The sequence below is a fragment of the Ammospiza caudacuta genome, chromosome 1 (genome assembly GCF_027887145.1).
Source record: "Ammospiza caudacuta isolate bAmmCau1 chromosome 1, bAmmCau1.pri, whole genome shotgun sequence".
NCBI lineage: Eukaryota > Metazoa > Chordata > Aves > Passeriformes > Passerellidae > Ammospiza > Ammospiza caudacuta.
The window spans coordinates 123,235,087-123,248,551 of NC_080593.1; the positions used below are offsets into that span (position 1 = coordinate 123,235,087).

A 13,465-nucleotide genomic window follows, 5' to 3' on the forward strand; every position below is an offset into this window, starting at 1 on the left:
TTATCACGTTCATACACCATAAGAAATATTTCAGGGACACTTTAATTTCTGAACACATACGCTGTAGATCACAAATGCCAGAGAAGAATCATCTCACTGAGGTTGACTTGAAATTTTTTTTGGCATTAAAATTACTTCTGTTCATTTTTCTTGAGAATGCATTTTCCTCCTCTTACAGAGCCAAAGATTTTTTTAGGGAGCAGGTATTCTGCAGAAAATAAATATTCTTAAAGGTAAGCTTCATGCTCGTATAAATACTTCAAAGAACAAGAAAGTAATGATTACTTCCTAAAAATATATTTCCATTAAATAGAAACTACTAATAAAATTGATCTCCTCTTCAACTAAATGTTAGGATTTCAGTACAGTTGGCTACTAGTATGAACTGGAATAATGGAAAATAAAATTTGCAGATGATTGAGTAGTTCAGCAAATATTGTGGTTTTAAGACAAAGGGCAAATTTTCTCTGTGTAAATACTGGCTCATAAACTTCATGTTAATTTTGAACCTATGAAGATCCTGAGGAGCAGTGAGGCCCAAAAAAATTAATTCCCCTACAAGAGCAGCTGTTAACGGACCAGTCACTCACAAGTTAAAACAAAATTGATCAAAACATCTTGTAGTGGGAGTGTGTTTAAGATACTACACTTATAAGGACACAAAATCCTGCATTGGAAGATAAAAGAAGACACAAAGGGACGCTTGACTTTTTTGTTTTAATTTATTTTTAATTGTTTCCCAGAATCACTTTTGTTGAAAACAGTAACTCACAATTATATCAAAGGGACTAGAATTTCACCCATTTTCCTGCTTCACTCCTGTTTATTTGATTAGTTAGAAAAATTGCTTCCAAAGAGTGAACAAAGTAATTCATAAACAGGAAAAAGTAGTCTGAAACTCTAATAATAACCAACTTATTTTTATTAGAGCAAATACAGTTGTGAAAACTGTACATTGTACATTTTGGGTCAAGAATTATAAATAGAGAAACTCATAGATAAAGAGTTCATTCTTTGACAGCAAGAAACTTTAAATAGACAAAATGACATTTTTAAGTACATTGGCAGGCTTCATTGTGCTGTCCAAAATGTAGTGTACAGTATAACAACCAATTATAAATAGCCTTTCATGTAAAATACAACTGTGCACGTTTTAGAAAAATACCAACAATTTGTTTGAGCTTTGTTTTAAAAAAGCTTATAAATCATACATATTTATAAATGGTACTAACATGCTTACTTAAATTTATAAACATTTTTCATAAGCTTTGTTACCCATTATTTCCAGAGCATAAAGTATTTTAAATAAACATTTAATAGGAATTAAATATGTCAGTTACAAAATTACCTCTCCTCGTAAGGAGACAGGGGGTGATTTAACAGTGGGATGGAACATTTCATCCATTAATTCAAGGCTTACACAGTAACTTTTAAAATTTTGTTCTTATTTAAAAATTATTTTCCTAAATTTAAAACACAATTTAAACTTTGCTGTTTTATTTTCTTTAAAAATAAATATACATGTTTTATTTTCATTTGCTCTCTTTCTGCTTTCTTCTTTATCCACACTGGCCAAAACACAGGATTCTCAACATACTTCTGTAAAAAACACCACGGTGTTACTGCCCTGCTCGGAGCTGCTTCGCTGCACAACATTCAGTCCATACCTACGGTACTTTACTAGGCTGCATCAAAAAATAGCTAATGCATTTTGTAAGAATGTTGCCCATTAAACCATGCAAAAACTTAGAAAGTTTACAAACAGGTTCAAAAACTATACTGTATGAAAGATTCTCTAACAGAGATAAAATAAACTGTAATACAAGCCCTTTGCTTTTTGCAGCTTTAAATTAAAATGTTTGCTTGCCAAATGATCACACCACATATCTTCAATAAATAAGCATGCATTTCATTAATATAGGGTACAATAATTACAGTATAATGGCACATAAAAAGAAACGTGATCACGTCGTTTGAACAAAGGGCTATGAAACTACTTAAGACAAATGTTCCAAATGAAAAATTTTGAGGCTTTTTTAATGCTGAGGTAAAACTATAAATGGACTTTAAAGACACTGAAGGCATCAAATTGATAAACAATCACTTAACATTTTTAAATGCTCTACCTGAATGTATTCAACACAAATCTAGCACTTTTAAAGTTATTATTTATTATGAGCATTAGCTAACTGTCATTGGCATTAATGTGCACCCAGACAAGACTTTATTTTAACTGCTGTCAAAATACCTCAGTGTTGCAACATAATAATTTAAATCACCAATTACCACAGCACCAAAATTAAGAAAAAAAGAAAGAAAAAGTCAGCATGCAAACCCCATATCTCACCGTTCTTGGGTTATTTTGATATCCTATACCCTGTTTAGAATGTACTTCTACCAATGTAAGATTTTTTTTTTTGATTATGAAAACTTTTGCTTGGTATTTGCATAAGTATTCGAGCATTTTAAGGAAGATAATAGTATCTTTAAATTTTGCAGTAATGGTGTATTATTTACTGAACCTTCATGCAAAATGACTCTTCAGGTTTAAGAGAATTAATTTAAGAATTTTTTTCCCTGGACTAGGAAAATATATTTGATTTTCAGCTTCGGCTGCCAGGCAGAACTGGTTGCTTTCTCCAGGTTGGACTAAACACTACTTATGGCTATACATCAAATTTCATAAACAACAAATGAACAGAATCATGCACAGGCAAATGAAATTCGATCTCCCAGAGCACTGCAGGAGATGTTAAAAGCAGCAGGTAATGGAATAAGACTGGTGACTGATGTTGCTAACTATTTCTTCTAATGAGATAGGAGTGAACGCTGGAATCACTTCCACAGCAACAGAATCCTCTGACCACATTCCTCTGGCAGTCGTTTTCCCATCTCCCCACTAAAAACATCAGACGGTAAAATAGTAAGGCAGCTGTTAACTTCCATCAACAAAAAGTGCAGCTCCGTACATTTCCACTTTAGTCACACTCTGCTGGAACAGATGGACAAGCCAACGCGCTTCACTGGCGGGGCTGCTTCAGCAGATTATTTTGTTTGTTTTCCAACATGGCTGCTTGCTTCAGCTTTCAGAGGACCCCAAAGCCACGAGCCACCAGCAGAGAAACTGATCTGGGCCCCTGGCTGAATTTTCCAAGTTTCATCTCTCTTGCGTCCCATCCTAATTCCAAGCCTCCTTCCCTGTGTCTGAGTATGACAGGTGCCATTTAAAAGGCTGATGACACAACTGCAGAGAACTGTGGGCTAACACCACTAGTTGTCATGACTTCACTGAAGGGTCAAAACAGTTACAATATTAAATAACTATGTTGAATCACATTCAGGCATAGCTAAAATTAAAGTGGGGAACGTTAAAAGTATGTGAAGAAATTAAATCTTTAGTTTTTAAGGTGGGGTGGATATGGTGATTTTATGTGAAAGTGAGACCTTCCTTACCTTTTCTAATTCCAATCAAGTTAGAAAATGGACAAAAAGAATGGCTAAACCAATATTCAACAGCATTACCAGGGCGATCATGACTGAGTTAGGGCCCTGAAAATAAAATGAAGATATGAGAATTAATGCAACCTCCCACACAGACACAGAAATGAACAAGACCCAACTTCACAATTTCTATAGGTTTTGATCTTGGTCTGAAGGAAACAACCCCTGCTGCTGAAACACAGCCACCACCCTTGATATTCGGTAAGATAAACATCACCTGTGTGAAAAAGAGCTGGATAAATACAGGTGAGAGCACATTACTGCTCTGTTCCTAATCACACTGAGATTAAGCCACCTGACAAAACCTCATCAACAAATGAAAACAAACCCATAAACCTAAAAAAAATGTCATCTTAAAATAGAGCAAAACAAAGAATGTGAACTATAGGAAAGCCAGAATGCTGCTCTTCATCCTTACAGAGGGTTCTTTTTTCAGTTCCAACCCATTTCAAAACAGACATAACAAAGATGCTTTATAAAAAGAATACATTTCTTTGATAACCCAAGTAGAAAAGAAAATTTACTTACCATTTCACTAACAAACCTGTTTCCATTACAGATTAAAATGCATTTTGCAGCTGCAAAATTAAGCTTGTTTTGATTTACTCAGACACTTATCTTAAAGACTTATGGACTGAACAACTGAAAAGTCAAAAAATTCCTTCCATTCCTAGCTAGAGCTAAAATTAGTTAGAAAGTTTAAATCATTACACCATTTTAGTATTTCTGTATTTATTTAATTCTATAATTAAAAACCAGAGAATGGTTTTTAATGATTTTTAGCAATTTTGAATATTTTTTATTTTTTAAATGGATACTTTCTAATCATCAACTTGAAAATATGTCCCAACAGATGAAAATACTCAATTCTCTTCTGCCCTTAACATATTTGTTTATTACATCATGATTTTACAAAGATTTTAAAACTCTTTTATTTTACAGTTGCACTGTAAGCAGAAACTTTTTATTTTGACAATACTTTCCTAAATCACAAATCACAAAGCCCACTAGAAAATCTGTGCAGAAAACTATCTTGTGAGCTATACAAGAATGACTGGCTTGCAGAAGAAGGTATATATTGAATGAGAAATAATACAATGTTTTCACTTTTCATATGAGTCATGCCTTGGAGAAGTTCATTATGCTTCATGACGACATAATGCTAACATCACCTATGTAATTTCTGGAATGCTAAGGTGTAAGAACTTACTATTAGTAATTTGCCACAGCAGTGTAAGTGGGAAGCTAAAGAATAGTACTTGTGTCATTCTTATATCATATGGTCTCCTGAAACAGTCTCATTGAACACCTTTAGTCAAAACACAGCTTTACACAGGGGTTTAGATGGCAGGCCAGATGTTGAGTAAGCCACAAAACATGTTGTGTCGGATACTGCTTAAATCCCCGGTGAGCCTAAACCTCATCAGCACCTCTATCCATAACAGCCATCAAGTTCCCTTTGCATCAACTCAGAGGTGTCTGTTCACATGCTGAGAAGCACATGTTCAAGTGCAAACAGTGATTGAGATTATCAGAATGCCAATTAAATTATGCCATAGGGGTAATGGGATTGGCAGTAGCACCCACATTTTGCTTAATGGCAGAATGTTTAAAATATTCACTAGGAAATTGAAGACCAGGTTTAATGACACCTTAGTCCAAGTGATTTTGAATAACAAGCTCCCACTTACCAGTGGTGTGTTTCAACCATCAGGTCACAGAACAGAAGTGGAACCATGTTCCTTCCTCCTTAGTGGAAGTGACTCACCATGTGCCAAAGCATACGAGACGCTCGGGGGCACAGAACAGGCGTAAAATAAAGCACAGCTCCAGACACAGTTACCACAGCACCGTGAGCAGCCTTGCTCCCTACAGAACTGTCATTTCATTACACTATTCATTTCCACTAAGATGTGGGTTCAACATCTTTCTGGTGTTAGGCCCTGGAACAGGTTGCCCAGAGAAGCTGTGGTTGCCCCATGACTGGAAGTGCTGGACGGGGTTTTGAGCAACCTGGTCCAGTGGAAGGTGTCTCTGCCCATGGCACAGGGGTTGGAACCAGACAGTCTTTACGTGTCCCTTCCAAGCCAAACACTATGGTTCCATAATCCTATGATTCTAATAGGGATTGTCCATGTGATTCAAATCAGGTCAATGGCTCCTTTGTAGCCTGGAATCCCACCTGAAGATTTTACAGTTATACTGCTCCAGGAACTGCAAGGAACTGTGAAGATCGTTGCCAAGTACCATTAAAATTTTTCAGGATTTGGCCATCTAGTACTTTGCATATTTGAAAATAATATCTATGAAAATCATATTGATTTTTTGCAACTGAAAAAAAAAATTGGAACCTATGGTGTCTTCAGAGGAGCCAAGCACTTGCTAATTACCTGAAATACATCATAGAACAGCATCCTGGTAGGTGCAAGACACATTTTTGCTGATTGCCAAATTGGCACTGCAGCTCTAATGGCAGCTCAGTATCATTAGTGCACAGTCTCAGGTAATTAAGCTTGTTGGAGGGGAAAGTGACTTTTCTTTTGATGCATCTGTCAGTTAGGTTAGGTGTAACAATCTCACCACAATAAAATTAGAAAATTAGGCTGAAAACCTCAGGGGCTATGCTCTGAATCAAGAATCATCTACAAAACAGAAGCAAGTGACACCTTAAGAACTGGGCTGTTGAGGTCACATGAAGATCATAGAAAAATATGTTATCTCTTTATGATAATGAAATATCATAAAGATTATCTCTTTATACAAAGAAGTAAAGCTCATATTCTTTGGCCTGCTATGTGCATTATGTTTCACCTTCTGATAACCGTATCTTTCAGCCCAAAACAGGATTTCCTGATACACTGAAACATGATCAAACAACATTTATGAAGCACACAGTTATTATGCAATGAACTACCACCTGTTTTGGAGACACCTTTGAAATAAGCATTTAATGCTTTAAGACAAATACTACAAGTAAGACTTTAGTGTCCCACAAGGGCTAAAAATAGCAAAAGCCAAAATTAGTTTGAACAGTCCTGGAGTGACTAGAACAGGTGCACTAAAGAAGCTGTAGTAGAAAACCTTCAGTCCTGCTTGAATTTACCCTTTCTTTCAGACATTTATGTAGTTCAAAATACAACCATATGATTCGTTTTCATCTGGGGAAGAAAAAAAGTTTTTTTCCTAAAATGTAGTGCCAGAAAATAAAAGACTAGGCTTGTAATTCCATTGCATTAGAAATGTTCATTAAATTTAGCCTAAAGTTCTTGCTCAGAGGTTTTTTTTTTTTTTTAGGATCAGGCAAATACTGATCTATTTTTCAAACATCATGGTATTTACAGCCCTTACTAAATGAAGATTAGGTGAACAAAAAGATGAGAATCGAACAAAAAGATGGGAGTAGAATCACTGGGCAACATTCAGGTAAAAACCAGGCTAAACACTGTGTGTTTAAAAATCTTTACTACCTGCCAAATGAAAAAAAAAAAATTACAGTTTAGTAAAGCACTTGAGCGTTTGTTATTTGTCCTAGGGCAGCACATGGACATGTGTCAGACACGATAAGAAGTGTATTCATGAATGTACACTACAATAGTGTTTTGTGAAATTCAATCCTATTTTTCACTTAAATCCAAGAGAATCTCCAATCAGCTCATATTCACGGTGGGACAACAGTGTATAAGCTGAAACTGGGGCTAGAGGCTGCTAATGACCAGTCAGAAACAACAGCACTGGTTTGTGGTCAAGGGTCTCTGAGAACACTGTGCTAAATTTAAGGTAATGTGAAGGAGCCTCATTCTCAGTGAAAGAGGGGTGATTTATCTCTCAGAAATAATATACATCTCTCAGGTGACTTTGTCATAGTGCTTTTTGCAGGATTTCACCTCAATAAAACTGTGACTCTTATGAGTTCTGTAATAATTTAAAACTTTGATTTTTGAATATCAGGGAATAAGTAAACAGAGAAACACACTTAAATGTGTGGCATAAGAAGTATGTGCTGATATTTTTCAAGTATAATGCCAGAAATGGGGATATCTAGGGAATCAAGACTGTTCCTATAACTAACTTATTGCACAGATGATACTCAAAGGCATTCTTGAGGATGTAACATTCACAAAAAATATGAAACACGAATTTGAAAACTAAAACAAGCTGCTACAAGTTTTGCTGCAAATAAAGTCGTTTAAAGTTCTTAATCCAAATGAAAGCTGATGTTTCATTCAGGTATGAGAAATGGCTTTGATTTAGACACAGAGAAGGAAGAACTGAAAATCTTCCCTTCTGTATCTGTGCTCTTAATGCATTATCATTGGAAACCTGGAAAAAGCACAGCACAATTTTATACAGCACTTTCAGATAATCTAACAAAAGTGCTCGATAAATGTTAATAGATTAATTTTTTTGCATTCCAAAACCATGTTTTATCATTCTCTTTTCATAAGAATGAGAAATCTTTTCTCTTTATATTCCTTAACAAATATATTTTGGAACTTTTATGGAGGATCTAAGGCAGACTTACTTTCAAAGCATAACAAAATCATGTGTCAGAATGACTAAAAAGCAATTGCAGTTTCTTACTGAAATAAAATAATTTCCCAATGCAACTCTAGAATTCTGAAGTCTCTCAACATTTAGAAACATCTGGGATAAGGAGAAGTACATTAATTAGGAAGAGGGAAAAGGGATTTAAACTAGAAAAGATTAAGTTTAGATTGAATATTATGAAGAAACTCTTTACTGTGATGGTGGTGAAGGACTGGCACAGGTTGCCCAGAGGAGCTCTGGATGCCTCATCCCCGAAAATATTCAAGACCAGGCTGGATGGGGCTCTGAACAACCTGGTGTAGCAGATGTGTCCCTGCCCATGGCAGAAGAGTTGTGAAGCTAGATGATCTTTCAAGGCCCCTTCCAACCCAAGCTATTCTATGATTGCATGAGTCTGGCTTCTCCTCAGTAACTGTGCTCTCTTAACTGAGTCACTGCTTTATTCCAACACACTGTTGAGCTCAGCCCAGGAGCACTGCAGAACAGGCTACTGTTTTTCTGAAGCTGAAAGGTGATGCTGAAAATGAAAAGTCTCCAGCAAAGTTGAGTCATTCTGTACTGTTTCTCCCTCAGACTGCTGGGCCAGTAGGCCACTCTTTTTTGCTTTAATCAGTTTAGCATTTTTACTCTCAGCATTTTGAAGAAATAAGCATGTAGGAAATTTAGTCTATAAGGGCAAATTTACAAACACATATAGAAGACCAGAATCTTTGAAAAACACCCACATACATCTACATACATCTTAAGATACTGTTACAGTAAAAATGAATTCCTAAAATCTACCTTCCTTCCATACAGGAATGCTAGCAATGAGAATAATGCAATTAGGATGCTACAAATGAAGTAGAGTCACCTAGAGTGGAGTTCACAGATACAACTGCAGTATCAGTGAACAAACAGCAGCTAATGCACAATATCTCATCATTTTTACACCTTTTGTGATAACAGGCTGCAGGGTCATGGTCCTTATCCTGATTATTCTAGAAGGTAAATAAACTGCTGTTCAGATAGCTTACTTGTTAAGATGAAGCCACCCTCAGCTCCAAAATATTATTTGGAATGAAGGAAAAATAAGGACTATTTCTAGTGACTTATTTTCACCAGAGCTAAAAACCAATTCCAATTCAGCTTAAAAATTGTACATGCTCACTCAACATTTACAAGCCTGTCAGCTTTGTGTTACCCTACATAGGAGTAATATCTGTGAGATTTGAAAGGTTAAAGGGCTGATATCAGCTGTAATACAGATTTGCAGATTACAAAACCTCTGTGAACATTTACTTTGATCCGCAGAACACAGAATAAAAGCTTCCAGCAGAACTAGAGAATATAATCTTGGCAAAATGCTCATTATCAAACTACTCAGTTCCAAAACCCTGGCATCTGACAACTGATGGCACATTTAATCAAGATCCTTAAAATCAACTTAAAACAAGACTTTTTTCTGAATCTTTAGCTGTTGGATCTTCTGACACATTTGCTTGTTAGCCTGGGAAACTGTTTTATAAAACACACAGAAAGTGATTTAGTACATCGGGGGTTTTTGTGCCTTGAATTTTTCGTTGTAAGATATGTTTTAATCATTCTTGCAGCTCTTTGTGTGACTTCCCCTCAAGGTTTTTTTTCATTTTAAATCCCTGATTTAAAGACACTATTTTATCCCAGAAGTGGTTGCACCTGTGCCAAAAGCAGATAGAACAGGCTCCCATGTACTCTTGCTTAATCTTTTCTGTTGATAAATCTAAGGATTATATTAGCGTCTCTGAACATCAGCAGCAGACTGGGAGCTCATGTTCAGTTGCCTCTCTTGCTCCTGACCCACCAACCTTTTCTAGTTCTGATCCCGCAGTGCCATGCTCTAGAAATTGTCTTTCATATACAATATTATATCTTGCTGTGCTGCCATGGATAATTATACTTTCAGCCTTCTCAGCAGTTACTTGCATGAGCTTGTATTTGCCTTCATTACAGACCACTCTCCTGGTCTCTGTGTCTTCTACAAACTTCATGGACAATATTCTCATGCCCTTTTGTATGTCACTTACAAGAATGTGATCAGAGTAACAGAATTGATGTAAGAATGACCTCACCAGAATAATATCAAATAACTGATGGTTTTCTAATTACTTTTTGAGACCCATCAGTCAGTTTAAAAAAATTCTTTTAATGTGACATTTAGCCTTTGCATTAGTCTGTTTTCCTTGTCAGAATACATGACCATGTAAAAGCAAATCAAGTTACCTTCTTGATTGAGATGACGATTCTTCTGCCACACCTGAAGATGCCAAACTTGTTTGACAAGATCACTTCCAGTTCATGTTGGTGGGAAATTACTCCCCCTCTTTATTATCTAGATTTATTATTAATGAAGTCTGATGTCAATTATTCAAGTGCTTTGCATGCAATGGGTACTAGGCTATCTGGATCTCTTTAAATGGGTCATTCTGTTTATCACATCAATAATGACACACTGTTTGTTCTGTAGAGTACCACCAAAAATGACTCAAAGAAACAATGCTTATAAAAGAGAAACATTATGACTATTATCTAGAACTCTTCATTCACTAAAGGCTAACTTTAGTATGCAAAACTAATGATTTCCTGAGTTTCTCTTGGCCCAAAAATCACAGAAACATAATCAGAGATTCTGAATTTCATAGCCTGGCTTTTTCTTCTAACATGAAATAGAAATGCTATTAGTCATCACCCCTTTTCTGCCCAGCTATTGATAATTTTATTATTTTTGAATAATAATGAAATTAAGAGTCACACTGATCTGAAAGGGTATTTTAAAAACTGCTTATTCCAGACTGGAATATTTCTTCCTCACTCCAGGTGAAGTGTGTGTTAGCCAGCAGACTGTATCCAGATGAAGATTTGACAGTGCTTACCTAGATTGCAAAGCTCAGCACTTGGAGGCACAAGGGCAGTGAAAGTGAAAATGTTTCTTGTAGTACTTACCGAGCTGTTTCCTACTTCTTTCTCCATTGCTGAATGGGACTCATTATTAGCTGGGTTCTTTGGTGCAGCAAATTCTGGTTTCTTAATTTTTATGTCAGGCTTGTTTTCTTTGGCATCTGGCTTACCCCCAGATCTAGCAGGACTTGGCTTCTGAGAGGGTGGTATCCGTGCAAGGGTTGATGGTGAAGGGTTGGCATATTCATCTTCTTCCCTGAGCTCCTGTGGAAGCGCTGTTGGATTTGTTTTTACATAATAGCCATGGTAGTGACCATGCAGCTCCCCATTCTCTGTGCTGCTGGCATTGTGCTGGGCTGAGAACTTTGGCTGTTGTTTCCCAGCTGCTTCCTCCTTCACTGGTGCTTTTGAATATAAAGGCTTGTTAGTCGTGGGTGTTATATTCTCAGTTGCTAAAAGCTTTTTTTCTTGACTGAGTCTTGCCCCAGAAGTGGAGCTTTGCCTTTTCAGTTGTTTTGAAGGAGAAGTCTCAGAAGAGAGAGGAGGACTATTTCTTGGGCTTGCTTCTGGGGTTCGAGGGGGTGTAGTACCTTTTCGATAAAAGTGAGGTGACTCTTTTGGGGAGGGTGGTTTCTCCTGACCTTTTTCTTCGGATTTTTCTTTTCCATCCATTCCTTCTTGAAATTTTTGTTTGATATAATCAGGGCCTGAAAAACAGTGTAACAGAAATACTAAGATCAAAACAAAGTTCACAGTGAAACTATTGCACTGGGATGTCAGACTGTACTGCCTTGCTAAAATGCAGGCAGGGGTATATGTTGCCAACAGTTCATTGACATCCACAGTGATTTACTCCAAATTGCTCAGGCACAGGAGCTATTGTAGTTTTTTGGTAATTGTTGGAACAACTTACTAACTTGGCTCAGTCACTCTACATCTTCAGCTTTTCAAAGGGCCATGGTATGTAAACTGCTCCTGAGTAAAGTCTGAGTGACTGTAGATTGTCTAACCTTACATCACCTACCATTCCTTTTCTGAGAGGCAAGCTTTGAGGTATGTTTTGCTTGATTACCCTCACTGATTTAACTTCTCATGATCAGAGCACCTGCTTGATATGAAGCTAACCATGAGAATGAAATGTCTCTTTTTTTCTTGTAAGCTACAGGAAAAAGGGCTTCAATAGCTTTTTTCCCCCTTTGGATGAATGTCAGCTTGTTTTACGTACACATATAAGTGCCTTAAACTCTCACATGCTGGCTTTGTCTTCCAGAACCAGTCACCCCCACATGAAGACCCAGGTTAACCACTCTAGTCACTAATACAATTCCTGCTTAGAAGGCAGGAATACAAATTCTTTCACATTCACCAGGAAAATACAGAGCAGCAAGTGTGAAGAACATCCTCTCCCCAAATTCCAGCTAAACACCCACATGCACACTCACTACTAGGACTCACTTATCGAAGTGCATGTCTGTACAGCTGTTAAAATAAACACAAACTAGCTGACATGCTCTGCTCCAAGTTTTGGTTCTCAGATTTAATTGTTTAATTGTAAGACCTCAGCAAACACTGCTGAAAAAACAAAATTGCTGTAAATCTGTATGCATTGTAGGCAATGATTTCTGCTTTACTTCCTAGAGGTCACATTTCAGATTTCAAGATCAGTTTCCCTAAAAAGTCAGAAGTTGGGGAGCTCTGTGATCCAAGAACTGCTGACAATCTTCCTGTATTTTCAAAAATGGCTTCTGAAAAATACATTGCAACCTGTTTCTTCACTTCTATCTTTGCTAGCACCACAATTTTCCTTTGATTTCTTTACCCTTCTCTAAGTGAGCCTTATCTGTGCTTTAAGTCAGAGAAATTCTGTGCCCAGAGAAGAATGTCTGCACACATTTTTCTGCTTCTGAGTTTAGAGGAGGCTCTAACTGTGCTAGGCAGATACAGTGTTTTTACAGATGCCAGAAGCATATGCATATCTACGCAGTGTGAGGATGAGAGGAAGGAAGAGCAGCATGAAGCTTTTGGAAGTTACTGAGTCATCTGGTAAGTAAGCATTGCTGAGATGAAGAATTACTCGGCATGCAAGGTCTTTTGAGCAGGAAACATTTTTGGCATATCTGAAAACCAGGGGTGGAAACAGGGAGCTGTTAAGAAAGAAGGCTAGACACAGACAAGCCAGGATTTGTTCTCAAATGACATTTGAGGAGGAAGTTTTGAGGAGTTAAGCCTGCACAGAGGGAGAGAACTAGAGGCTTGATTCACAGCTTTTTATAATCTTCCTGGTAAAAGGGAAAGCCAGCACAACACAAATTAAGAGTTTCCATATATAAAGTTACAGGTATGATCGCCATTCAAAAACTTCTCCATCGTGTCGGGGATTTCCTTCCATCTTTGCTGAGATACATAAGGTAATGCTGAGGGGTTTAACATGCATAAACTTTATTTTTCATATATTTTCACATTAGATATAATTAGGGGTGTAAAGAGAAAAGGATACCTA

General features: G+C 36.9%; 1 protein-coding gene across 5 annotated transcripts in view; it reads right to left on the bottom strand.

Annotated features, from left to right (window-relative positions):
* Positions 1-703: 703 nt before the first annotated feature.
* The window catches only part of JPH1 (junctophilin 1), an 82,373-nt gene continuing 69,611 nt past the window's right edge, over positions 704-13,465 (bottom strand). Inside the window, exons 4-6 of one of the 5 annotated variants that reach the window (XM_058811114.1) lie at positions 11,011-11,672; positions 3,454-3,549; positions 704-1,599 (exon numbers count right to left, since the gene is read on the bottom strand). In XM_058811114.1, coding sequence (XP_058667097.1) covers positions 3,469-3,549; positions 11,011-11,672 — 743 coding nt within the window. In that variant the 3' untranslated portion in view covers positions 704-1,599; positions 3,454-3,468. Of the gene's footprint in view, positions 3,348-3,453; positions 3,550-11,010; positions 11,673-13,465 lie in introns of all 5 variants that reach the window. The other 4 variants (XM_058811132.1, XM_058811123.1, XM_058811107.1 and 1 more) reach the window with 4 other exon arrangements.